The sequence below is a fragment of the Osmerus mordax genome, chromosome 19 (genome assembly GCF_038355195.1).
Source record: "Osmerus mordax isolate fOsmMor3 chromosome 19, fOsmMor3.pri, whole genome shotgun sequence".
Classification (NCBI taxonomy): Eukaryota; Metazoa; Chordata; class Actinopteri; order Osmeriformes; family Osmeridae; genus Osmerus; species Osmerus mordax.
In genome coordinates, this window is record NC_090068.1 from 4,448,094 (window position 1) to 4,475,862 (window position 27,769).

The 27,769-nt window shown below is 43.2% G+C and overlaps 1 protein-coding gene across 3 annotated transcripts; it reads left to right on the forward strand.

The window, feature by feature from the left end:
- The first annotated feature begins 2,906 nt into the window (after positions 1-2,906).
- hlcs (holocarboxylase synthetase (biotin-(proprionyl-CoA-carboxylase (ATP-hydrolysing)) ligase)) lies at positions 2,907-23,427 on the forward strand. 3 transcript variants are annotated; one of them, XM_067257807.1, is made up of 11 exons: positions 2,907-3,257; positions 3,597-3,740; positions 4,767-4,929; positions 5,273-6,306; positions 6,452-6,631; positions 10,623-10,903; positions 20,779-20,846; positions 21,071-21,231; positions 22,297-22,411; positions 22,522-22,735; positions 22,996-23,427. In XM_067257807.1, exons 1-11 carry the CDS (start codon positions 2,979-2,981, stop codon positions 23,165-23,167), a joined length of 2,811 nt encoding a protein of 936 aa, XP_067113908.1. In that variant the 5' UTR covers positions 2,907-2,978; the 3' UTR covers positions 23,168-23,427. The 3 variants fall into 3 exon arrangements, 2 of the variants coding, with proteins under 2 accessions (XP_067113908.1, XP_067113909.1); XR_010879006.1 differs by lacking the exon at positions 22,996-23,427 and having other exon boundaries at positions 21,071-21,325; positions 22,522-22,661; XM_067257808.1 differs by lacking the exon at positions 3,597-3,740.
- The last annotated feature ends 4,342 nt before the right edge of the window (positions 23,428-27,769 follow it).

Consider the following 27,769-nt stretch of genomic DNA (forward strand, 5'->3'; position numbering starts at 1 on the left):
CTCCTCAGCCCGTGGCCTTTACCCCTTACAGGTGGACATACCCAGTAGTGTTTCACCTGTGTTTGAGATGGGAAGAGAGGGTACATTATGCCATGTTGTATTGGTGATAAAGGTTACGTTTATGTTTTTGATGGTCAGCTAAAGAATAACCAGTTAACCAGTATTTTCTCTGATAAAATCTTCCAGGTAGGGCCAGGTGTGTAGATATTTGACCTGTTGAACCTGTCAGACGACAAGTGAAACGGTCACCATACCATCTCCTTATCTTCAGGGGTTCACCGAGACTCTTCAATCAGTCTACCGGCCACCTAAGTGACCATTAACCCCTCCCCTTCAAACAAGTCATCCACCCTGGCTGCCCAGTCATCCCATTCCTCAATATCCCCCTCCACCTTCCCCTCTTAGCTCTGGCCTGTCCCAGCCAGTCCTCCAGACAAGTCAGCCGTCCACTACAGCCACACACACACACACAGATAAACCATCATAAACAAACACAAGGTGAGATCAGATGGCTGTCCAGCGTTTAACCTTAGGCAGGCCAACAGGCCTTGCTGCCCTGCTTGTAAACCAAGCAGGACCTGATGATGGAGGACCCAGAACCATTCCCAGTTCCCAGTATGTGTTGAGGAAAGGGACTTGGGGGCAGGCGGCCAGCCATGCTGAGTTGTCCAGGGGCTAAACTTGCCCCCAGGCTCACCCTTCACCCCAAGCTTTGATCAGTGCTCTCAGAGTTAGAAGAGGTGGTAGCCTAGCAATCTATAAATTTTTAACTTACAATGACCTACGATGTGGAGAAATAGTAGTTAATTTATGCAATGTTATATTTTTTGAAGAAGAAGAAGACTGGCCTGAAGTCATCAATGTTTTAATAGATTTCTAGTTATTTTTCTGCCCTTGTCCAGTTGGTCCACAATATGTGGTTGATGGTTATGTTGTGCTGTGAGTCTGCCAAGGCACGTCAGTGTGGTCTTATGCTAAGATCCTTGGACCCTGATGGGTTCAAACAACCTCACTCCATTTAACCTGATGCAGTGGAAAGCTAGAAATATCGACATTAACATGTTTGACATGCTTCCTACATTTGAAATGTGTTCCACACTTCATTTGCATGAAGTCAGAGCAAGTACCACATCTGCAAATCCAATTGGTAATTTTGGTACTACTCCACTGCACATAGCACAAATGATCCAAGGTTTTTTTTTTAAGAAGAAATTGTAAAAAAGAGGTTCAAGTAACATATTTTTTTTTAATACAATTATTGCTTTTTATTAGTACAAAAAAGATGATAAACAATACAGAGTATGTTATTTACTGTAAAATTGTTGTAATATTGTTACATTTGAAGATGCACCCACTGACTTAAATAAATTACAATTCTTTCCCCATTAAAAACACCAACTGAAATAGGATAGTGTAGAACTTAAGAAAGTGCATATCATGCTTGATATACAGTTAAAAAAGGAAGTTGTTAAGACATAAAAGGTGAACAAAGCGATGTAGGTTCTCAAGACCGTGTCCAACTCAGGGCATTGTTGGGGAGAAGTGGCCATAGATCAAGGTTAAAGGTTTGTTGGCATTGTCCAGTAGTAAACATGATTACTTCAGAAGAGCCACATGTATGACTTGGGCAAAGCCCCTTCACAGCTCCATCCACCAGTCCATACTTCTTGTAACCAAATCAGCCAGGCTTCGAAGCTATCTTTCTGAACTAAGGGGATGAGATGGGTGTATCCTACGGTCCAGTCCATGCAAATACGTTTGGTGCTCTTCTATGTCTTCATCTTCTTCCTCAGAACTGGAGTCATCATTGTAGAAATGAAGAGTGGCTTGGACAGGGAAACTGGCCAGGACCTTCTTCCCTAAATGTGACATATATTCATTAGTCCTGGATTTGGGCATGTAGAGCCTGTAGATGACATGAATAAAGGTAGTATACATTTTAGTGGATTACACGAACACATCAAATGGAAATAATCTTTCCCTGTCCGCATTGCTACAAACCTGACTGGGTGCTGGAATCCATTGGCAACCTTGGGTATAGTTTTTGTCACCGTTGTCACTGAGTTAAACTTAAAATTTAAAAAAAGATTAGGGTCGGGTAACTGAGTTAAAATGATTACATTTTAGAGCAAGTTGATCGTAGAAAAAATGCTTACTTTTTCCTGGGGCGATTCAGTTTCTCTGAAAGCTGTCCATGGTCTCCAAACCGAGGAGCAACTACAATACAACCATGCAACCTAATTAAATAAAATGACAAATATATGTTCCCAAGCCAGAATCGAAAGAACTACTTCTCACCTAAGTGGTCCTTCAGGCTGCACACATCGTTGAAGTCTTCCTTCTTGCACCTTCGTTGTTAGCAGTGGGTAGTGATTGTCCTGAACGAGGGGGAGCATCTTCTGTCCTAAACTGACCCTCTGCCTACAAACTTTCAGACTGAAGAGGACAACGCGAGGTATGCTGCTTATCAAGGCCATTTGAACCATTCACTTGAACAAACAACAGTTGGGGAGTCAGTATGCTTTTTTTTCAGCTGTCAATTGACTGATCACCTCAAGGAAACGAAACTTCTTGACCTAAAATATGAATTTATTAAATAACCTTCTTATTCTTTGCTATTATGCATATCTAAATTATCAGCATCAAATATGTTAAAGAACAGTATAATCACAAATATATTGACAGATGCTATTTACTTACTGTAAACGTTATACATCACACGGAATTAGGTTTTATGCACACATTTTGTAATAGATCCGTGGTAAAAGATCTATAGCTAAACTAAATAAAATATATATTTTTTAAAGATCTGTCGCCCTCGTGCGGCGTCAAGTTTCACCTGGCCGAGCATGCGTGTTTGTCAGCCTGAGGAGCGGGAGGAGTTCTGTCAACAACAAGGAAGCGGCTAGTCGGCTGTGGATGTTCATTCACTCAAGAGGCCAAATTGGCTTGGAAACGGCTTTCCAAATGTAAAGAAAATGCTAATAACGTTGTGCTACGTCTACCTCTGGGTGCGCTTTCAGAAGTGCTATACGGTGGTTATTCGTAACACCTTGCGCAGATTGTGCGGGAGCAAAAGCACTAGCATTAGCAACAGTTTCACATTCTGTGCCTTGAATCCACCAGGAAAGTCGTCTGATCTGAAAGGACAACCTATCCTCCAACATAGTTTCAATAAGCAACTAAATCCACCTCTGCCCGAAGAGAAGGTTTTTCTGAAGTTGGGTGACAAGGCTATTTACATAACCGAGCCTCAGGTGACAAGCTTTTATCATTTATTGTCCTTTATTTAGCTATAGTAGCCAGGGTCTGTTAGGCCTTGTGAATGGGAAAGCCCACAATGCTTGCTAATTAGCCTACTTGCAGTCACTGCATGGCCGTAGCGTATGCAAAGATGAAAAGCTTGCTAAGTAACATAGCTATTTACAGTCTTATAGCTTATTGTCCACTGTCCACCTCGGAGTAATGTAACAGCCCCTTAATGTCGGCTATGCGGTTTCGTAGACGTTCTGTTTGACTAATGATCACTAACTGTCTAATATGAACTTCCATCTGTATGTAGACATCAGTGTGTATGTTGTTTGTATTGTTCCTAGGCATGCGATGACCTAAGCAAGTGGACTGTGTTGTTGGGGTCCTCTCTGGTTTGTGGGCCGCGGATAGAGAACATTTCTTTCATCATAGAGGCTACCTCTGGACAGAGAGTGAGCAGCCAGTCTCCTCTCAAGCTCAAAAAGAAAGTATGCAACAGAACAGCTACCCTACAACCCCTATCTGCTTTAGTGTAAAATTCAAGCATGCGACCGATCACCTTACCATGCTCAATATAAAAACTCCAGATCAGGAATTAATGTGTCAGTAGAAGAAATTTGTTGCAAAAAATTTGCTCCCCCCAGGTTCACAAAGCACCCATAACAACAAAACATTTTTCACAATTGTGAGCCAGGCCAAACCAAATGGAGAAAAGAGCCTTAAAGGACAGTCATATAAACCATTACAGTGCAGATTGGATATCTGATTTTATAAAAAGGGTAAAGGTGTGGGATTGCCCTTACAATGGAAAATTGTGTTTGAGAGAGAGAAACCAAGGTTGTCTATGAAGCATGGAGGGAGGAAGCTTTCATAAGATGAGTGGACACAGTTTGGGAACCTGAGTCGAGTGTCTGTTTCCTAGTGTTACCTCCGCTCTCTTGTTCTCTCTGTCTGGGTGTGACGATCCCAGACAGAAACCACTCTGGGCTCAGTGAGCCTGCGCTCCATGAGAAGGCTCAAAGAAAGAGAAATCATTTTTTGGAAGTCATGCTTTACAAAAGGAAGTATAGAATATTGCAGACTGTTGACTTTGACTGACTCCTCAGATACCATGTTAAGATTGTCAAGGGCCAAACATTTTAGTTGGACAGGAAGTAGGGAAACACCATCCTTCTTTTAGCTATTGTGAAGGAGTTTTCTCAACACAATCAATGCCATTTTAGGTTGTCAACATACAGCCTTTTTAAGAATTTGTATGGATTATACCAGGCTGAGTATACATGGCTAAGATATTAATGCAATATATTACAAACAATGTATGTTCATAGATTGTGTGTATGTTGGTTAGTGTGTAGTCTTCCTTCAAGGTGTTTAGTGCACCAACTGGTTTTACTGAACAAGTATCTGGTCATACTTGAGGCCAATATCTGTCTGCTTGACAGAGTTTCTTCAGCTGTGCTGGCCATCAGAAACTACAGCTAACCTGTGTCTCCATTCATTGTCCTGGTGTTTAGGTATTAAAGTGGTCCGACTACTGTCTCCCTCTGGCCTGTAGTCCAGGCCAGCCATTCAGGGCGGTGGCTCAGGCCAGCGTTGACAACTTCAGCCGCTTGGGGGTGGCCTTTATGGAAGACCGTCTTCAGCTGGACAATGGACTTGTGCCTTCTAAAATAGTTTGTGAGTTGACTATGGAAACCACCTGTCTGTGTGCTCAGTGTGATATATAATGTCCAATCCAGTTAGAGATGTAATTAGATTTTTCACTTGAGGAAGGATTCACAGACATGTCTTGTGACACAAGTGTGTGGGAAGTGGTGTATTAATGCTAAGGTTTAGATCAAGGGTCAGTCACTTTTAGATGGCTACTGTAAAGATGAAACACTTTGTTTCAAAATGCATTTCAGTTATAACGATTTGTTGTGAAATCACAAATTGCATGAAGCTGTGTGTGTGTGTGAGTGGATTTGGGTAATATTATGCAATACTTGGATCAACAATCCCCCATGTCATATTTTTTCAGCTGTCCTTCTCAGGGAATCTGCACTCAAAGAACTTCTAGAAAAGCGACAACCAGCAAGTGAGAAGCATTGCATTTCCCTGAACAACCCCCAGACAGAAAACGTCCACTCTCAACCCTCACCCTGCGGCTGCGACAAAGAGAAAGAAGACATCCAGCAAACACAAAGGAAAGGGAGCCTGCTCCTACCCCCGGAGATCCGGAGGTGCTTGAGTGAAAGACGAGGCTCTGAGCCCCTGAGAGGAACCCAGGACCTAGGCTCTGACAGCGGCCGCGAGGACAACCGCACCCTGGGAAACAACCACCACATGGAGACCCACGGCCACCACCTCCACTTGTCCAGTTGCCACGAGTGCCTGGAGCTGGAGAACAGCACCATCCAGTCGGTCAAGTATGCCTCGGCTGAGAACATCCCTGACCTGCCCGACGATTATGCCAGCGATCTGGACAGTGGTGATGAGACCCTGGACGAGTTGGAGGATGAAACCAAGACAAGTCAGTCGAAGAGAGCCAGCGCTAGCGGCAAGCCGCCCAACGTCCTAGTCTACACTGGCGGCTGCGAGTGGCGCTTTGGGAAGGTGTACTCTCTGTTAGCAGAGTGCATTGACATGGACAACTACGTGGTTTATCCTCTCCGGCCCCAGCAGGCCCTGAGCGAGCCCTGGCTGGAGAGCACCACCTTGCTCGTCCTGGCTGAGGAAGAGCCGCTGACTCCCCAGCTCCAGGCCCGCTTCTTGGCCTACCTGGGGCAGGGGGGCCGGGTCCTAGGCCTCTCCTCCTCCTTGTGCCCGGCTGGGCTGGTGCTGGTGTCCAGGGCGGACAGGAGAGGACAGATCTGCAGGCTCAGCTTCACGAGGGAGGACACCTCGGAGCTGGAGCTCAGCGCGCTGGCTAGCGGGAGTGCGTTTGCTCGGGATCCCCAGGGTGGTGGGGAGGTGGAGCTGTGGGGGGAGCTGACAGGACACGGTGGGGACAAGGACATGGTCATTGTGAGGATGACTCACGAGGGGGATGGAGGAGAGGCTGTCCTTTGCCAGGTAAATGGTTTTCCACTTGAAACGCAACTGTCAGTTTTTGGGGTCGTTAATGTCTTTATGTTGTTAGCGTTTAGTTTGCTTTTTTCACTGTAGTGTGCAGCAGAGAAACTCACCCCATCTGAACTCCCCATTTTGGCAATTACAGGTCCATCTGGAGACGGCCCCCGACTCTCAGGAAGTGACGTCACAAGGCTTTGACGAGCTGAAGATGAGCAATGCGCGGCGATACGAAGTCCTGACAGAGATCCTCACCTCGCTGGGCTTGAGCTGTGAGCTGACCCCCATCCCACCCCCCAGCCCCGTCTACATCCTGTCCACCTCTGAGGTACGCTCTCTCATCACATCTACCACACGCTTTTAGCCAGAATTCACACTGATTAGGAACTGTACCGAAAAATTGGATCCATTATGGAAACCTTTTCCTTCTATATATTTGTAAAGACACAACCTTCACATCTGGCTTAACCAATGCTAGCTTATCAGTGTGTCTCAGGTGGAGCTATCCGGATGAAGGCTGATTAAAGGCATGCTTTAACGCCAGTGTTATGGTTCGGGTGGAAAACTGCCGTTACGTGTTTTGACTGGCTGTCTGGACGTATAAACTGGGCCATAGCTTTGTTGCATATATTGGACTTACATTTGCATGTATTAGAAATCAGAATGGTTTCCACATGCCCACCTCCCCTCTCTGGGACGGCCCTGTTCATGGGCTGCCTCGTTAAACATTTACCCAGCCAATTATGGTGTGCGTGTGCGTGCATGACCACCTGCGTATGTGGTGTGTGTGCATGTGTATTCACACGAATCACCAATGGGAGGCTTGGCGTATGTGTGTATGGCCACACTTGGCATGAACGGCATTGGCAACTTACACACTTTGTTAGTCTTCTTCGGACTAGTCAGCATGCATTTTGCATGCATGCACTTTCCAAAGTGGCAGCATTGAAAACTTCCCCCAGATATACTGACGCTCTGTGAGTTTATCTGTGAGCTTGTGTGGATGTGAGGACGAGACCATGTGGAAGATGTTATATGGACCGCGTGTGTAGCCTGGCAGGCTGGCTTATTCCTCATTGTGTGTGGGTGTGTGTGTGTGTGTGCGCGCGCGATGATGAGGGCCCCCTGATTAAATATATAGAATATTTAATTGATATTCTAATAGCCCCACCAGTGTTGCGGTATGTGGGGAATTTGCACTTGGAGTTAATCAATGTTTGAGATGGATCACTGACAGTTTACTCACCCACTTCAGAGAGATCTCCAAAGGCCCCACAAGGATCCAATCCTCGTTGGTTCAATTGGCCTCTAAGGAGAGGAAGTGACATGCCTTAGGACCACACACAGTGAGAATGTTTCTGGAATGCCTCAGCTTTAGCTAGTATTTGTGGGTAATGTAGTTAAATCTCAAAGTGAAAAGCATCTATTGAATTTTCAACAGTAGAGAGTTGATAGTGAGAGACATTGGTATTGTCTCTAGCCATCAGTACAGAATGTACCTAAGGATTTTTATCCTAGTGTCTTATGTATTGGCTTTATCTGGGCTGCCGGTATGGATGTTGAAGTTTGACAGAGTTCGAAATAGCATTAAGTTTGAATGTAATGCCGTCAAGTACATAAACTACCACTAGGGTGCAGTAGATATCTACCGTCACTTAGGGACAAAGCTCGCTCCTTTTCATATCAGAAGACTTCTGTCCTTGCTCTGTTTAGTAATTGATCCATTCTAAGTATGATATTACGACATTAGGATAAGTGATTCATTTTCAATTTGAATGTGATCAACGTAGGCCAAGTAAAACCTTGTTTCAGTTGTAACCTGCCAGGTTACTTTCAGTTTGATCCAAAATTCCTGAACCAAAGATCCTTAGACTTGCATCATTCACCAGTCATCATATATCATTCGGTGTTGTGTCCCCCTGAATGATTCTGACAAGTTCAGTTACTTATATCTCCTTTCACTTGTGGGAATCAGCCTCTGTCTGATTCAGTTATAAAATAAATAAATGAAACCAAACTGTAGTATTACTATGACTGTGCTTTGTTTGGACTACAGTATGACCTTTTTGACCCCCCTGCCCCAGCCACTTTGTTACAACAAACACCAGGAGGATGAAAGCAGGGGAGTAGGTGGGATTGCTTCCAGATTGTTCTAGAAATGGTAGGTGCAGTGTGTGGGAGGAGATGGAGGGGGGTGGATACGGGGCAGTTTGTGCACCTTGCCTCGGCACAAGAGTGTGGAGGGACTGTGGAGCTTAAAGCAGCTGGGGAATTTCAAGTAGTGTGTGTACGTGTGTGCATTATCAGGTCTGTGTGTGTGTGTGCGTGTATACTTGGGTCTGTGTGTGTGTGTATACCTGGGTCTGTGTGTGTGTGTGCACGTTTGTCAGGTTCCCCTTCTCCATATTAGTCAAGTGAGGGGTTGGATTTCAGCAACTTCGTTGTTGACTGCTTCATCGAAGTTATGATTGTTGCTTATCCCCCCCTCCCAACAGCTATCCTGAAAACATGCTGTTTCTGCTCTCAGCCATCTTACCATATTACTCTTCACTCCTCACTACAGTTTAATTTAGTATAGGAAAGTAGAAAATATTTCCTGGAGTGAGAAGCGCCCTCAGCTATCCTTCCTGACAGTGGATGTCAGTCTTGTTAACTCAGGCTAATGGGTCTCCAGGGACTGCCCTCTCTCTTTTGTGATTGGCACAAAGCAGATAATTGAGTCATGCAGATTAGTGTCTCTAATTGATTAACCATCACCGTATTTCACTAAATATGGATCTGAGCTAGCTAATAAGGCCTTTCTCCCTGTTTTGTGCTGTCGTCTCTCAGAGGGGTGCTAATCACATGGCTTTGGGTGACAGATGGTGTCTTGAGAATTCCCCCCCACCCTTTCTTTCTTATTAAGACTTGATAGGGGAATAAAAGGACTAGAATTCACATATCTCCATGTCAGATTTTTTTTCCTCTTGAAAAGTGAAATCTCATGGGGTCACCCCATCCCAAGTTAGATTTTTTCCCCCCGCTTAATCCATCACCCCTCATAGTCAAGGGCCATTTTTCTCTACCCCTTTCCCTTCATCTATACACTCATTTTAGGTGTTCCCTTCAAAGAATGTCGGTGACACTTTTTCCTCTTCTCCTCTCTACCTCTTTGCCGTTAAATGAAGTGGCCCATCCACTCTCCCGGCACATGGCGATGTCATGCTCATTACATGGAAGTGGTGCTCCTTCAGTAGAGGGGGGCCTAGCAGGCTTTGTCTCTGAGTCTGCAGATACACACAGGCCTTAACCATGGAGTAGTCACCGTCTAATGACCTTATTTGCTCTCCGAGGTTCCTACGAGCGACGTGTTATGGTTAAACAAAATGATTGATAAGCTCAGTTTTTTTTAAACCATATGTGTCTTTGGGGGAAGCTGAGTCAATAGTACATTTTCATTTTGTTCATACATGGTTATGGTAGAGGCCCAAATAAAAGGCACTCTAAAACCCACTTTGATTTTTGATTTTTTTACATTGAACCCCCTCTCTCCTACTCCGTAAACAATTCACTAAATTGTATGATATATTCCAATCAGGAAAATATTTAGTCGTAGTTGATATAGGGATTTGAACTAATGTAACAGCCTATCCTTTTTAAAATACTTTTTTCTTGTAACATTTTCAAAGCAACAGATGAGACAATTTTCTTAATTCCCTGGAGGGAAGCTAGCCTAAACCAAAGCCTGCAAAGCCCAGTCTGCAAAGAATTCATCCTCTTCCTGTCGAAGTAGAACTTTCATACCGTATCGCATTAGCCCAGGAACATATCCAAGCTCTGCCTCAATTGAGAGAAGAGGCTCATGCTGACATGTTGAGCAACATGTTCAATGTTAGTCATCAACTGGAAACACAGGGCGGCAATGTGTTATAGCATGAGTCATTTATGTGTGTGTGTATTGTAGCCTGGTGATTAATGAGAAGTGACTGGAACAGAGTGGTTCTCTCAGCCCCACCACCCGCAAGAACGGCGAGTAATTAAACCGTGTCATTGATTAGCCATGGTCGTTGATTATCTAATTTAACGCAGGGATCTGTACTTTAACCCTGTACAGTAAATGTTAGTTGCTGTTAGTCGCATTGTTCCGTTTGTTGTCAGGAGGGTCGTCTGTTCAATAGCAGTCCTTTAAACCAGCGACCACCTGACCACAGTGACTAGACATTGTCTCTCTGTATTTCTAGCTGAAATATTGCTTTCTTACGTTGCTAGCTTGTCTGGACTCCAACTTTCTGTCAGTCAACTATAATGTCATCCCCCTCATCTACCCCTCCTTCCCTCAGGAACGCAGGGCCGGTTTCCTGAAGTGGCTCCACACCCAGGTGGACAAGGAGGGGAAGCTGAAGTCTTCCAAGGCCTCCCTAAAAGTGGTGTCCAGCTCAGATATCCAGTGTGGGAGCCAGGTCCCTGAGGGGACCCTGGCCCTGGTCACGGACTCCCCTCGAGAGCTGAACTCAGAACAGTTCAGCCTGCAGACCTACATCCAGCACCTGGGGACCACCAAGCTGGGACGCACCCTGCTGTACGCCGAGGTCACCCCCACTACCATGGACTTGCTGGAAGGGTAACACACACTGCTACACCAGCCCCTTAGGCATGGGGTTCCCATTGTTAGTGTAAATGGGATGTAGTGGGATACTTTTGTTCAGAAGATTTATTTCCATGTGTTGGATTTTTGTTTGTGGGTTAGACTTTCATTGAAAACAGTATTTGACCTTTCCACCCTCAAACATTTCAGGTCCTCTTAGTTTTGTCTACCTTACCAGGTGGGTAGGGTTTTGTATTTTTGCATTTGCTTTGCAAAATGCAGAGGAGCTGGGATAGGACTGTGATTCAGATTGGCTATTATTTCAATATCATACCACTCAGCGGGCTGGGTTATAGAGCAGGATAAGAGGAGTGTAAGAGTATCTGTGAAGGAAAACTGACACTTGATGAAACATGCACTGCAATGCACTCGTAGTTCACCACAAGGTGATGGCAGGGTTTACGAAAGTTCCTACGGAAGCAAAGTTGTCAGACACCCTGGTAGTGAGAGCACAACGATGGAAGATCAAGAGAGCGGTAAAGCGTTGTAAAAGCTAGAGTGGAAGATATTTTTTTTTTTAAGAGAGAGAGAGAATTTGACTGAGTGGTTGTCCATGATGTTATGGGGGGTTAGGGTGGTCGACAGTCCTCTGGGCTGGAACTAATTTAATGGCTGAGTGAGCTCACTGCAGCAGAGGCAGGCTGCACCTAATAGAGCTCTTTGTCTCCAGCCCCACATCTCACTGGGAACTTGCCAGTCAACAGGCGGGATGCCGGGAACAGGTGGAAGCTATTAGACCTGTCATAAAGTTTGAAAAATGGATTCTGGACCTGCGTTGAGGTGATTGGAACTGACAATGTTGTCATTAAGGTTGTAAGGTAACCAAAGTGGGGGGGAACAGGGCACCCCCTCCTCCCCTTGATTTGAGCAGTTTTTAATTTCCAGATGTCCTGCTGTTACAGTCTTGATTAAGTAGTATTATTCTTAAAGAAAAACTCTTGTAAAAAGAAATCTTCACCTCAAGCGAGTGGAGTATTGTCTGTGTTCACAGGCTGTTTAGGTAATAAATTCTAGATGGATTTTGAGGGTCATGTCAACCTCTACACACTTTGCTCTTCTCCACAGTCAGCACAGTCAGTATAAAGCATCACAATACTGTGTGACACCTTATCTGTCTTGAAGTGTATTTATTTTGGCATTAGGTTTTGCTGATGATAGCGAAAACAGGGTATCGTAAAAATGTATCGAAAAAATACATTTTCTGAATGGGTCTGGATGGCTTGTGCTTTTGTAACAGCTACTCAAGTGTAGCTTTTCAGTTTTCTTTGGAGGTTCTCCAGTTATCTGGACTTAATAAGCATTTCTTTCATTACCCTGTGTTTATTCAATTTGAACGGAACTGTTTTCAGTGCAGCAAGAGAGGAATGGACCCAAAGCCCAATGTACAGTAAGTGCAAGGGCAATAACAGTTATTCGTCCATTGTCAAATCTTTAGTCGAGGGAAGTGAAAATAATCTGAATAATTCATGGTGAGAATTGGACTGTCTTAAAACGGCAATTAAAAACACATTCTTACTTAAATGCTTATTACAGTTGCATTGTGCTAACTGCTGGCAAGCAAATTATAATATTAGGTTTCTTGCCTCAAGCTTGAAATGTTCTGACAATGTTATAAGATAAGTCAATTAGAAAAAAAACATTGTTGTAGTATTAATAGTAATATATTAACACAAATGATGGATTTATCACGATTTATAGTCGAACCTTTTTTCAGTGGTAGTGTCCCTAATATAATTTATTAATTTTCCTTAATTACTTACACAGCAAATCCACATCTAATTAAATAATCTACAAGTCAAAGTAAGGATTCATAGAATTCACTCAAAACATTTAAGGAATTCAACAATATGATGCCATAAATAATATTAATAATAAGGTAATACATTTTTACCTTGTGTGCCACAATACCACCATAAATAGCTGTACTGAAAACACTCTAAATTGAGGTCTCTAAATTATCATAATTACAAGAATAATGAAACCTTTATTGCTTCATTCTCCTAAACGCAGTTTTAATTACAGATTAATCTCTTATTAAAAGTCCCCCCTTCAGATGATTTCCTTTATGGGGGGAAGGGGGATGAATTGCAGACCATTGAGGTTGAGATTAATAAAAGGGGGCTTGGTTCGGGGGGGCTAAAGTGCCGAGATCATTGCTTTAGAGGTCTGATAAAGACTGGGCTATATTGACAACCAGCTTCTGGTGCTAAGCTCATTGGGGCTGGGCGAGGGTGGAGCGGTGGGTATGGAGGCCGTCTGTTTGTCCAGAGTATTAGTCCTTTGTTTGGCCAGAAGAAGCTAATAATAGGCCGGCCTCAAGACAGAGGATAGTGTTCTTACAAGGTCACAACCAAGCTTGAATCTCAATGCCCCTTCTGCCGAGGTCGCCTGGTCTGCTCCACACTCTGGTGTAACCGCTGGCCAATAGCATGCTCTCCGCTAGCGTGGGCAGTACCCACATTTAAAATGTACAAAAACTGAATTTCTATAATAGATGGGTAGTATTTGATCAAAGTCTAAGTAGTTTAAGTATTTCTTAATTCTGTTTCATGTCGTTGAGGAGTATGGCGTCAAGGCCTTTCAGTAGCAACACATCCAGACAGCCTCCCTCCTCAAGGTTACATGACAGGGGCACGTTTGCATCCGACAGACAGTTTAAATGGCCTGTTTTGTTAACGACAATTGAGACTCGGTTGTTAACGGTGTGGAAGTGTTTATTTGTGAACAAGGCAGGATGAGAGACCCCACGGTGTTCTTGAACGCTGTTCCACCGAGCCCAGAGCACCTATAATGATGCTTTTCCTGCTCTGGTGAACCTGATCCCAGCGCCTGGAGCCCCCACACTTTTCTTGCTACACATTTTGCTTTCTCTCCTGCTGTTCTCTTACTCCCCTCTTTTCCAGCCAAGGAATTAGATACGTACAGGAAAAAGGCCCACGTTTCCTCTCCACTAAGAACAGGTTGCATTCAGGTGAATACCAACTATGGTGGACATAAAATGCTAATTGGGATTTTTCACCAAACTGTTTTAAGGCCTCTAAATGCCATGTGAAATGTTGTGGTAGTTGTTGAAATTCATTTGACTCAAATTCTCTACCATTCTCTACTCTGCCCACAAAGTTGCTCTTAAATTGTAAAATTCTACAACTTCTAGCATTACCGAGCATATTGACTCTTATTTTTGTTTTGTGCTGTGAAAGTCTGTGAGTCATTTCTGAGGTGGGCACATAAACAGGACCCACTTTTAGCTAATGGGAGCATAACACTTTCCTCCTATGGAAGTGGAAATAAGACCAACAACCAGAACAAGAGGCTCTTCTGGTTCAGGCTACACCAGTTGACGGGGCTAAAGCCCTGGCAATCAGTGTTTGTTTTGACAGGGAATCCAAAATCCAAACTGACACTGTATGGAATTAGGGTCCTGTTTCCTGTGAAAAATACGAAGCCTTGTACGGTGAAAAGGGAACTGCAGTGAGGGAGGGAGAAAACAGACAGCCCCCGTAACTGCTGCTGCAGGTTTGTACATAAAAATCAAATTGGTCCAATTGACCTTGCATGCTCTACCTGCAATTATGTCAAATTGTAGGCAGATGCTTATAGTCCTCATTTCATATTCGGGGCAACATCTGGCTTGCAAGCCTGGCTTGCTGGGAGTTCAAGTTTACATATCTCCAGTGAAGGGCATGCTAAGGAGCTGGAGTGCTGGGTCACAATGAGAGGAGAGAGGGTCCTATGTGCACAAACTAGTGGGAAATAATCAAGTGGTGCAGGACAGACTCCCACACACTCTCCAACTGTGCTGACACGCTATAGTTTGTCAAATGAATTAGTATGTGAAACAACAAGCTTTCATGATCTAGTAAGGATTTTGTTGGAGCAAGATGAAATACATTTGATTCAGATGCCTTTATGTACAACATTTTTTATTTGCTTATGAGAACTGAAGGTGCTGTGGGGAAAGAACAAACAGAACGATGAGGCTTGCGTTGAGGAGGCATTTCAAACAGAGACGTCGCTTTTAGGCTCGCCAGTTAAAGAGAGACATCAGCTCCGACTTTTCAGCATTCTGATGACCGGTATCTCTTCTCCAATCGTTCTAGGCCATTATAGGAGCGGTCTAACCAGGCCTGTACCGCAGACTCAGGGAAAAAGAAAAGCGCCCTGGCCTCGACTGCTCTCAGTAATGGATGCCACCTCTCATTGATCACCTCCAAGGGTGCTATTTGGAAATGATAATTTTCACCGCTCTTCTGGAAACAGGATTATCTCAATTAATCACATTTACAGATTAGTTTTTCCTCTCCTATTGATCATCACTTTGATGCCAGCAGATGATCAATGCAAACACACTTATTCTAATAACAGAAAATCCAGTTTTGGAAATGAGCATTGACGGCAGACATAATCTTTGAATTTGTGATATTTTGATCTTGTGAACTTGATTGAAAGAGTGAGAGATTTGGGGGGAAATGCTATTGCAGGTTAAATGGCTTCCGGTAAAATGTCCCTCCAATCGGCTGCCACTCGTACTATAACTGGTTAGAATGATTTGATTCTTCAATTATAATTAAGGTGTCGTTACTCATAGTTTCCATGGCAGCAGATATCTTTTGTGGTCACCATTGGGTTGCCATTATTGGAGCAGACAAGTGACAACTGTTGGTTGTGACAGGCAGCATGGTGTTGGGAAACATCTTCATCTGACCTGTCAAAGAAGATTTGTCACCCTGGCTCACCACTCAGGGGGTGTAGAGGAGAACCCTTTGGGGTTGTTTGTCTGATCTAAAGCCCACCCTAACCAACCCCCCAAAGAACAAGGTGCAAGACTGGCTATGTGCTACTAATCTAGGTCTGGAAGAAACACAGACACACACACACAGTGGTGTGTGTTACCACTCCTCCCCACTTGTCCCACAGATGACTTGGCTGGTGGCCATTTATCCTCTGACCCTGAGGCCCTGGGTGGGTGACCCCTCTGACTCGGCTGCCCCCAAACAAAGACCCCTGAGCCGTGGGTGGAAGGGGTATCTCTACCCCCCACCCCATACAAAGACATGTCTTGACTTGAAAGCCCCTTGCTCCTCTACTGGGAGCTATGGCTCTGTCTTTCAGCCTTCACACATGCAACTTTGTCTGCCTTTGTTCTGGTCTTGTTGTAATTATCTAACGAACAATGAGACTTGGAACGGTTTGTGAAGATGAAATAGATGTCGATAGTGGCTATGGTAGTGGGGTCACTTACTAACACCGTTGTGGTAGCTTTCAAAGTCTTTTCCCCCCCTCTTCTACAGTTAGGTCACTCTGTCCTTTGTCCTTTTCCATTTGTCCTTGGACGCAGCTCCGGAAGTTGTAATTTCTTGTTAGTCGATCAGGAACAACCACTGTAGCACCACACAACAAGCTCACCATGGTACAGTCACAGGAGTCTCATGCAGGAGCTGTCTCTCTGGTTCTCCAGGTAAAATGATGGGCTTTAATCAGAGTTCCAAGCACAGAGACATTACAGGAGTTTCGTTTTTGTTTTTTTGACTGTCCCACGGTGGCTGCTGCAGGTTGAGGGAGTCCCCTTTGCATGCGGTCGCTGGTCCCAATCAGGCCCACTGCTGCTCATTTGAAGAGACCAACCTGGAGAAACACAGCTGGTTTCTGCTACAGGCCTTGGCCTCAGGGTGGGGGAGCGAGCGCAGGCCCCTAGCTCAGAACCACAGCCATCCTCCCAGATAAATTGTGGGGAGGAGTGCAATCCATCTTGCTTATGTCATTCAGGAATTTCTTTCATATTTCTAATGTAGCGTTTTATATATTTCCATATTTACTGTAGGCCCACTTGTTGCAGCCTTATTGCAGTGTCTGTAATTCTCAGAGCACACAGTGCTCGTATTGAAACTTAATTCTTAAATTATAGCCAGCCACTCTACTCGCCAATCTAGAAGACTTACTGATGAGTTAATGTCTTAAGTTGGACGTTGTTTTTGGATTTTACACCAATTTCAATTAAGCTGAAGGAGCACTCTGCTTGGACAAGGACGAGCCTGAACTTTAAACGCTGTCGTCTCACACTTCAACCTCACTTCTATACGCTACCCGGGAGGGAGTTGAGCAGAGTGCAGTTTCACTTGTCTATTTGTTTCACTTGCAGGTGAAAGTCCCCCCATTGTTGCTGTCTAATTGCTAATTGTGGGCCTTTTCTGTTCTCCTTTGTGAACGTTATTGAGAATTTTTCTAATGCGTTTGGGCTTTTCTCTGAGCCAGCGGCGACCTCTGTGAATGTGCTTTGAAAATGAGATTAGCTTTCTAGAGGAATGCATTAGCCCCCACAGCTTTTCAGCCCTGCACAGGCTGAGCTAGCCTGGATTGGAGATCCGACTCACTCACAAACACTTACGCCTCTCTCACACACACACACATACACTTATACACATGTGTATATACACTCATTGTGCACCCACAAGCATAGGCAAGGCATATACACACACACACACGCACAACTTCTCTCCCACCCCTCCACCTACTTCTTTATTGACAATCTCTCATTGAGCGTATAAGAGCATTACCATGTTTAGAAGTGAGATGTTTTGTTTGATCTGCGACTGATCTCATATTTGCGTTGAAGAAATTAATTTGACGCTGCTTTGCATGCTAAGCCAGGCACACTAAGAAAGAGGGGATTGATTTCAGAGAGGACAATGCCATGAAAAAGAGACATTTTGGGGGGTTTTTAACACCCTTCACATCAGAAACGGCTCATTTTTTGGTTCCCAGCTTTGGAACAATGCAGCTTTTCTCTGCTCTGCTGTGATTGGAGAGCGAGGCCTTACTGCAGAGAGTAGCGCTGTGGAAGGAGAAACTGTCCACTCTGGAGGGGGGATCTGGAAATGGTCTCTCTTATGTCCTCTATAATACTCTGAAACAGCAATTGCTCACATTCTCTGTAATAGTAAAAAATATAAATAGCATTTAGAGTAAACTTTGTATTATTTTTGCAGATTTCGTTTTGTCTTGAGGTACCCAAGTTTTCATCCGTGTCTAGCATTCTTTAGCTTTGTGGTAGTGAAGTTGTAAATGGTCTAATATTATCACATTACTTTAAGGTAATGCATCTTTTCCTTCTCATCCACTCACTTCACAATCCACCATAACAAATTTTTTCTCTCTATAGCTGTAAACATTGTGAAAATACACACCCAAATTGAAGGCCGCGCTCATACACCCGCGCACGCACTCACATCTCCAGCTGTATCCCGCACCCCCCACTTAGCTGCGACGGAGGTACATTGGGCAGGCCTGTGGAGGAGGTCAGCACCGGTCTTCCTTGCCTAGTTAGGCGCTGATGTTCTTATTAAAAGATCATTTCTGGGGCTGAAGGACTCCAGAGAGCCAGCTGGGCCCCCTGACCGCTCCCCCCCTGCTCTTGATTGGCAAGGGGGCCGCTGTTGTCACGAAGTGGAGAGCAGGGTGCTCTGGTGGTCCTGACGAATCGCGGCAGAGCCCAATTAGGCCCCCAGCGCCCAGCTCTGTGCCTGGCCGCCACCTAACAGGCCTCAACCATAGGGAGGTCATGCTCCAGCTAACGCTGCACACACTGAGCTCTCACACGACCATGGAGCACAGTAACACAGGGAGCAGCCAGATGCCCCCCCCCACACACACACACACACCTGGATTGTGTGTGTGTGCGCATTTGTGCTGAGTGTTAGTGTGCACGTGTGTGTTGTCAAGATGAGAGATTTTCAGATTTGGTGTGATCTATATCATGACAAGGCTATAGATCTAGAAAGCTAAAAGCACAATTAATACACTCAACATCTGGTCTTGGTTCACAGTCAAAATATATTTAAAAAGATTTATCATAAAACCATATTGCAAGCCTTTTCCTTTTTTTTGTACATTATGCACGGCTGCCATTCCATTAATATTAAAGTTATGTAAAACGTGTTTTCCTTGCGTCTAGGACTTAGAAGCCTCAAGGTTTTGAAATGGCAACCGCCCAGTTTGTTTTTATTGGTTTTTCCTTGTTGAGGTCATGATGGCAGTTTTTTGGCCGTGGAGCCTTTTCACCAAGTCAAATTTAATAACTATCATTGGAGTGGCCACATTTCTACAACTGTTATTTGACATTTGGCTATATTTAGAAATTATTTTCTTCTTTTTGGCTTCAGACGTTCTGGGCCTCTGACAAATTTGCATCAATCACAGGATTTGCTATTAACAATAATATTATGAAATGCCTGCAAAAATATGCTTCCAGGTTCTTGCAGTTAATTCATATATTTAAACTACATCCTTCCCTCATGTAGTTTTTGTTGTTGTAATAAACTATGAGAACTTATTTTGTAATATTACAATGATTGTTTCATTGTTCTATATCAAGTCACAAACTCCAGTGGGCGCACTGAGAATAAAAAAAAAACTGGTAATCTTGTAACTTTTTAGATTAAACAACCTTCTGGTTTTCCATGTAAGTGAGTCCCACCAGGGTCCAGACAGCATACGTCCAGGCCTAGATAGAGCCATCTCCCGCTATCCCTTTGATAAACACTGTGGTTCTTAAACACCACTGTTTGGCCAATGAGTTTCAGAGGATTAACACCCACCACCACCTAATCTTATTCGCTGACACCTTCTCTTTGCATCTAAATGAGCCCCTCTTTTAAGGTTGCCAGCTTCACAATCTTTGTTAACCAGCCAGGAGACTTTCTTTGCTAAACCCTACTGGGTTCATTTATTTTGTTCAGAGATTTCACCATTAAGATGCTGATTGGTGGTGTGTCATGTCCTTTATATCAGTCTGATATAAAGATCAAACACACCCCTGTTGTGGCAGAGTGTGTTTGTGTGTGACTCTCATGGTGTTTAGTAATCTAGTGTTTAGTGTCTGGAATGTAGGTAAGATGATCCATCTGCTACATCACATTACATAGCTGTTTGGGCTTTCCTCTAATGTATTTCTCAAAGACTGCACAGTGCATACATTAGTAAAGATTGTACATGCTGATTGGAACACATTAACACCAGCTCTATTGAGGACTTGAGTGCTAATGTTTAGGTGGGGTGTTGGGCATGGGGTGTGTGTGTGAGAGATATTATGGTGTGTGGGTGTTGGGGGTGAAAGCTAAGGTGCATAGTTAACACCTGAACAGGCTGAGTAGTTTATCTTTAACTCTGAGTTTGATTAATACCAGGTGCCCATCCGGCCCAACACTAGTTGCTCAGAGCAGACCAGAGAGTAAACATTAACTGCCTGATGCCTGCGGCGGAGCTGCTCTACTGAACGGAGGAAACTTTGGAAAATCATTGATTAAACAAGGCTGTTTCACTGTTATCAACGTCTGCGTCTTTGTGCGATTAATCACATGCATATTAGGTAGGCCTTGCCAAAGCTGTGATTTATCTAGGCCAAATTTGTTTTGAAAAATTAGCGTTGAATCCCTTGATTGGCACCTGCGTGCACTAGAGGGAGGGAAGAAAGTGGCAACAGTAAGGACGAGAGAGTGTGTAAGTGACATAGGGGTCAAGTGGATACTTGTTTACCTTGGAGGGGGGGTTATTTGACTGGTGCACCTGGGGGATGTGAACCCTGTGGTGAAAGGTCATGGGTTCAGCTCAAGTCCAGGAAGAATATAGGTCTGCTCAGTTCCACCCTCCCTGATACCTTATGGAAAATGAGTGATTGGATGACTGGGAAGGCAAGTCTTATGGATACAAATGTCCTATATTTTCCACATTGCTGGTGACTTTTTAGTACAAGCTTTGAGACGAGAAGATACCAGTGTTGGCTGTCTTGACAAGCCTACTACAAGCTCACTTTATCGACTTTATTCCCCTCTCCTCCTTTCTTGTCTGCTGTGAAGGTTGACGCTCCACTTGCCTGAGGAAATGGGGTTAATCGCTGTAGCTGCTCGCCAAACCCAGGGCAGAGGTCGGTGATTTTCCACCACACTGCGCGCACGCACACACACAAAAGTTTTATAACTTTTTATTTTCATCCCTCCTGGATAATAATAAAACATTTTAAAACATTGACCATGAGGTAAGCATTTCCTTATTTTAAACCTTCCAACACAGACTTCAGTTCCTTTTTCTGTCTTCTCGCTGTCCTCATGTCGCGTTCATGTCTTTTTTGTCCGTGTGGAAATGTGTCAGGACGAGGAGGGAACGCGTGGCTCAGTCCACCAGGCTGTGCCATGTTCACCCTGCATGTCCAGGTGGCGCTGAGCTCCAGGCTGGGCCAGAGCATACCCTTCCTACAGCATCTGGCCTCGCTGGCGGTGGTGGAGGCCGTTCGCACGCTGCCTGGTTATGAGGTGTGTTCAGCCAGTCCTCTCCAGAACCAGTCACAGATCACATACTACGGCACAGCTGGAGACCCAGGGGCACAATGCTACCAAAACATAGATGGTATATGCTAAGAAATTTGACTCTTGGTGTCTCGCTCAGTTTTATTTTACATGATGGACAGCATTTTTGGTGGGCATAGATAGCAGAAACCAAATGTCATCTATTGACACAAATACATGGATGTCCACATGGATGTGATATAAATATAAAGTAAAGGTTTGAGCCAGGATCAGGTCCAGTTCATCAGACCTTTCAGGTTGTTCTCTTCCTCTGGTTCCAATGAGCACACTGCTGTTCCTGTTGGAGGCTGTAGAAGTCAATGAGGCCTAACTCAATGATCAAAGGGCTTCTGTTAGAGGACCCCCTCCCAGCTATTAAGTCAATTGGAAAGGCAGTTTACCAGTAAAGCATCTTATTTTCACCATGTAATGGCCATATTTGGTTTTCACTGTGTTTTAGTTGCTTTTGGTCAGGTGTTTGGTGACTGGAAATATGCACAGCAGTGTCTGGGTCTTTGAGGTCATTTGTCACATTTCCCAGTTGTTGACTAACTCTACTGAACCCCACACGAGGCTCAGGAAGTATTACTGACACAAAACAAATTATGTTTTATGTTAATATCTGGATTCTAATGTAGACTAGAGTCTAGGATTTTGGCAGATTTAATGTTTTTTTCTATGTAAGTCCTGTCAAAGATATTGGGAGCCGTGAGTGATGGGTGAGCCATGAGTTCTGGGTAAAATAATAATAATAAAGAAGACACTGTGGTGGTTTTAGACGATGTGCAGCAGATGAGGCAGAACTTGTCCTTCAAAGTCAGTCAGAACTGCTTAGTTTGAGAGATCTACAGTATAACCTTTTCAACCTCGTAGAAACTTGGACAAGGATGCCATATGTTATACAGGTTAAATTGACAGACATGTTTGAAACCAAGACTTACTATGTTTTAAACTTTAAGTTTTGCGTACAAAACAGTCTCATGTATTGTAGCCTTTGTTGGCTAATGTACTGTAGTGTATTTTATTTTTCAGGACATCGATTTGAAGGTGAAGTGGCCCAACGATATCTACTACGGTAACTTAATGAAGCTAGGCGGTGTGCTGGTGACATCATCAGTCATGGGACCATCTTTCCATCTTCTCATTGGTAAGAGTCGCTACAATAAGAGAGTTGTTACAACACAACATTTCGCAATTTGGATAAGCAAAAAGTCTTGGGAAACAAAGTGGTCATATTTCAACTTTGGAACTTCATAGGATGTGGCATCAATGTCAGCAACAGCAACCCCACCATCTGCATCAACGACCTGGTGAGCAGGCACAACCACGAGTGTGGCTGCAGCCTGCAGGCCCTCAGCCCTGCTCAGGTCATAGGCTGCACCCTGACCTCCCTGGAGGGGCTCATCGCTGCCTTCCAGCAGGGAGGGCCCCAGGCGGTGCTGCCTATCTATTACAAGAGATGGATACACAGGTAACCCCTTGGAATACCGCTACTGTCATATGGGATAGAATAGTCCAGAATAGTCCTTTTGCATGCCAGGTTGATTAGTAGTTAAAGCAGTAGAACAGGAACAATCTATCATGGAACAAAAAGACTGTCTACCAATGTTTTTTGTCCAATCACTTTTTTCAAGTTTTACCTTATGAGCCATTCACCAAATAGAAGTTCCCACAACTCATCATATATATCCAGTATTACTGTACCCTGACCTGGCTTCTCCCTGCCCTCAGTGGGACCCAGGTGCGCCTGTGGAGTGAGGACGGTCCCGAGGCTGAGGTGGTGGGGCTGGACGACAACGGCTTCCTGCAGGTGCGCTCCAGGGAGCAGGGTGTGGTCTCTGTGCAGCCCGATGGCAACTCTTTCGACATGCTGAGGAACCTGGTGGTCACCAAGCAACGCTAATCTGCCTTCTGACCAAGCCCTCCCCTGAGAACGCTGCAGGGCATTTCAGACTGGCGTTGCAGAGGACCGCTATAGTGACTCTACGATATGGGGCTGGACTGGAGTGTGAGAGGCTGCCGACTATGATATTAACGAGAATAGAGTGAAATATTGAGTTAGTGTTATTTACGAGTTAACTAATCTGCTTGCAAAAGTTTTTTTTTTTTTTTATCTACCTTTTCTTTCTTCACCTTTTGTGATTAAATTGAGACAATATATGACCTGTTTGTTTTAGTTTTAATATGAGTATTGGATTACTTGAGTACATTTATATTAATTTATAATTGACAGCTACATTACACCATATATAACCATGTTGAAGAATTTAAAGCAAGTTATTCACATTTGAAATGTATTCAAGACCATCAATTTTCCATTTCACTTGAGGTTTGTATGCCAAATGGACAGAGCTGCATGTTTTATTTTGTTATAGAATATAATCTGTCATACAAAGTATCTTCAGTTGTACAGAACATTGGAATGCCCTCTCACTTAAATGCTAGCTGATACAGTATTTTTTCAGAAGTGTTGACATTAGGGCTATTAACTTGTTAAAACATGTATTTAAATTGTTGCTTGGAAGTGTACCAAACCTAATTTGCGTAAAAACATTGCAACGGCTATTGACACGCGAGTTCGCACTTTGATGCAAATGCATTGAATAAATGCAAGCACATTACCCTGGAGAGACTGGTTGGAGGCTGTATATCTCTGTAATGACTGACGACTGGTACAAACCAAGACTTTTGCACTTTCGTACCGCAAATTATCCAAGGTTACCGTAGAATTCCATGCAGTGAGATTATTTCGTTAAGCCTTAACTTCTCTTTTTGGTCTGGGTAAAATGGAAACAATATATATTTTTCTTTAAACAAGTCTGTGGATTTGGTGTACTGAGTCTTTTGGCTTATTTGTAGTTTAAATACTATATTCTCAATGTTAACAGAGGGTCAATATTTGTAAAAGAAAAAAGAAAAGTGATTTGTATATTTGATAAGACAATTGATATTACACAACTATATCCTTAAATGTGATAAATGAGTATTACAGTTTATAATATTAAAGCTGTTTGGTGATCTTTTAAATATTATTAACTTGTCATTCCGATAAGATCTAATAAAACATACAAAAGTATTTAAAAGTGTGAAATGTGTGATCATCATGAATAACCCCACAGTTGGGTTTAACTGTCAGGTGGTTTAACTGTTGTACATTTTGTACTGCACCCAAACAGGCCAACTTAAACTACAAACAAACAGGCCTGACAAACTGTCCCAGTATTTGCTTCTTGTTTACCAGCACAGAATATTCCATTTACGTAGAAGAACCCAAATGCTCTTTTTCTCTTCTCTGCTCTCCCTCCGGTATCCAAAGCTATGAGCAGCCACACTGCAGCAAAATACACTGTTGACTAGCACAGTGGACTGACAGTGAGTTATTGGTTGAGGAGGCGGATTCTCTCCTCTCTGTGGGAGTGATGAGGTGTGGGAGAGCTCCTGGTGCAGGTGGCCAGGGGCTGGGGGGCTGTGGGGGTGTTAGCGCTGGGATTTGGAAAAGGTTGCGCTCGGCTTCTCCCCAAGCTCCTAAATGACACTTCATTTGTCTTCAGCACCTCAGCCCTTTGCCTCATCCTGGCTAGATGAAGTGAAAATATGGAAGTATGCACGCAAGCCTCCCAATCTGGACACAGCCCTCACCTCATTACAAGCTTGCTCCCTCTTTTTAGAGACTTCCAATATGGAATCACAAGTAAGCTGTACTCTTACAGAGTGGTTCAGTGGTTACATGTAGCTTTGTTATAATGCTCCTGTTTGAATGAGTACTGTGAAAGGGTTGGGAGCAGGAAAACAAATATTTTTGGGATATGGTCCTGGATCCAAAGAGCATTACGTCCCTTCTATTTCCTCTGCTGTCATATAACTCAATTACTGTGCATGTGTGTGACTGTAATAACCAGGGATCCTCAAACCTACAGCAGTTTCCAAGTTCATTAAGCAAATAGCTTACCCCTGGATCCATAAGACGTTTTCTTCTCAATATCCTATTAAATCATTTCAGTGGCAGGTCTAGGGAGGTCATAAGAGATCTATCCTCTCTTTAATATTGGCTGCATAATACCACAACTCAATCCAGCTTCCCCTGGGACCCACAAGAGCCCCTTGGCTCACCTTCAAATATGATCTCTTATCTTTAAGAATCTGGGTCCTAAAGGGCATATGTTATAATATATATATTATAGATTTATATGAATCCCCACCACCAATGTTTAATCTTTATGAAAGTCCTATATGTGGTTACCTTAAAAAGATGTGAGGCATGAAAAAGCCTAACATTTGTCAGATTAAAACGATAAAGCTGTCGTGTTATCTATGGTTAGGCTGCACTTTCACTGAATATGTGGAAGAGGAAGTCAAATGAGTTACACCAGGAGCAGTTGGCTATTTGTGTTCCCTCTTGTGGTGAGAGGAGTGGAGACAGAGCCCATGAAAAGCATACATATTGAACATGGCTTTCTGTATTTGCATACTGTGTAAACATTTTCAAGATACAAATCACTTTACCACTTTGAATATGTTCAGGCTACATTTAGCATGCAAATGACCAGTTGCCAGTGTCATGTAAAAAAGTGCTTTTGTGTTCTATGGTAAAAATGTCCATGAATCAAATGAGACCTTTTCAAATGGTCTGCTTTCTCATCTCTTTGGTCTGCAGTTTATCACTGAGCTACTGATCATCTGGATGAATTTAAATGTTGAGAAGTCTGCTGTGATCATGGCCTGTCATCAGGGGGTCTCCAAGATTGAGCTACTGGTCCCTCAACTGGTCCCTCTGTCTACTGGTCCCTCTGTCTACTGGTCCCTCTGTGTACTGGTGTCTCTGTCTACTGGTCCCTCTGTCTACTGGTCTCTGTATACTGGTGTCTCTGTCTACTAGTGTGTCTGTTTACTGGTGTCTCTGTCTACTGGTCTGTCTGTCCACTGGTGTTTCTGTCTACTGGTCTCTCTGTCTACTGGTGTATCTGTCTACTGGTGTTTCTGTCTACTGGTCTCTCTGTCTACTAATGTCTCTGTCTACTGATGTCCTTGTCACTAACAGCACACATAGTTAGAAAGTTTCTCAGGGAGCACAGAGATAAAGTAATTGCATGAAATTGACACACACAAACAGACACACACAAAATCCCACTTCTGTAGACATTTAGAAGACCCTTGTGACCAGATGATGGGATTCAGAACAAGTAGCTCATGTCAAACAGACTCTTAAAGCTTGCAATTTGTCAACACAGCGACATTGCATAATTCATTATATTATGCTACAGTTTGTCCACATGCTGGCCTGTGGCAAAAAATATATAATAATTGCAAATATTCTACCACTGACACATATCAGTAAGTAGAGTGTAGTTCTCTACTTACTCTACTTTTGTTGAAAACTACTGTTGAATAATGCTGAAAATTACTATACCAGAGAAGAAGGCTCTGTACACATGTTGGTTATCTAGACACTTAATTTAATTTTTGATTTGTCTAGACCTATCTGCTAGACACAAAAAAAAAATATAGACAGTCTTGCAGGAAACATAATTTTAATAGTTTATTTAGATTGAAAGCGAACTACCATGTCTTTATTACATTTTTTCATTGCAGTTGATATTTTCACTTTTACACAAGATAGACCCTGTTTTTTTTTTTACATAAATAAGCAAGCTGCTGTGTTTGCATGAGAATAAATAAACTTTTTTAACTTATCCATTGTAAAGAAATATTGAATAAAATCATGATTCCTTTGAGACAGGGAGGTACAAACTCCATCTTAGCTATTGTGCATCAGTAATTTCCAGTTCAATTAATCCAAATAAGAAAAGCACTTGTCGCTTGTTAATGACGTTTCTAAATGTAATATATTTTAATTTCATTTGAAGAGAAGCATAAAGCGCCTTGGGACTAATTTATCAATTGCAATTGGCATTGGGGATTGCACTTTGAACAGGCTTGAGAATACGTGTAGAATCACAACATGCTACCTTCAATCTAACATTTGACTAAATCTCTTGCATTGTCTTAAGCATTCGTGTCAATGGAAATACAGCTTCATTTTCAACAAAAATCCAAGTTCATTATAAACAGTGTTGAATGCTAACATGAAATCTGTGTAGGATGTCCCGTAACACAAATCTATAATCAACATCATTGCATAATTCCTTTCAAAATGTAATTTATCATTTAAAGTGTGTACAGTATTACATGTCAGAATTGACCCTGTATGGAGGAAAGGTGCGTGACATTTTATCAAAAGAAATGGCTTTAAACTAGAGTGTCACAATGCATTACATACACTAATAGTTAAACTGTATGCAAAAATATATCATATTATTCAAGAAACCTGAAATTACTTGCTAATCCTTGATAGGAGTCTGGCATTGGTTATTCAGTGTACAAAACACCTCTCGATATGGATCCATTTGAAAATTCAGGAGATGTCAAGATTAGCACATCGAGAAAGTCACTGATATTGTAGCCACTGATACTTCTAGTAAAGTTCTGTCATTGTGACCTTTCCTAT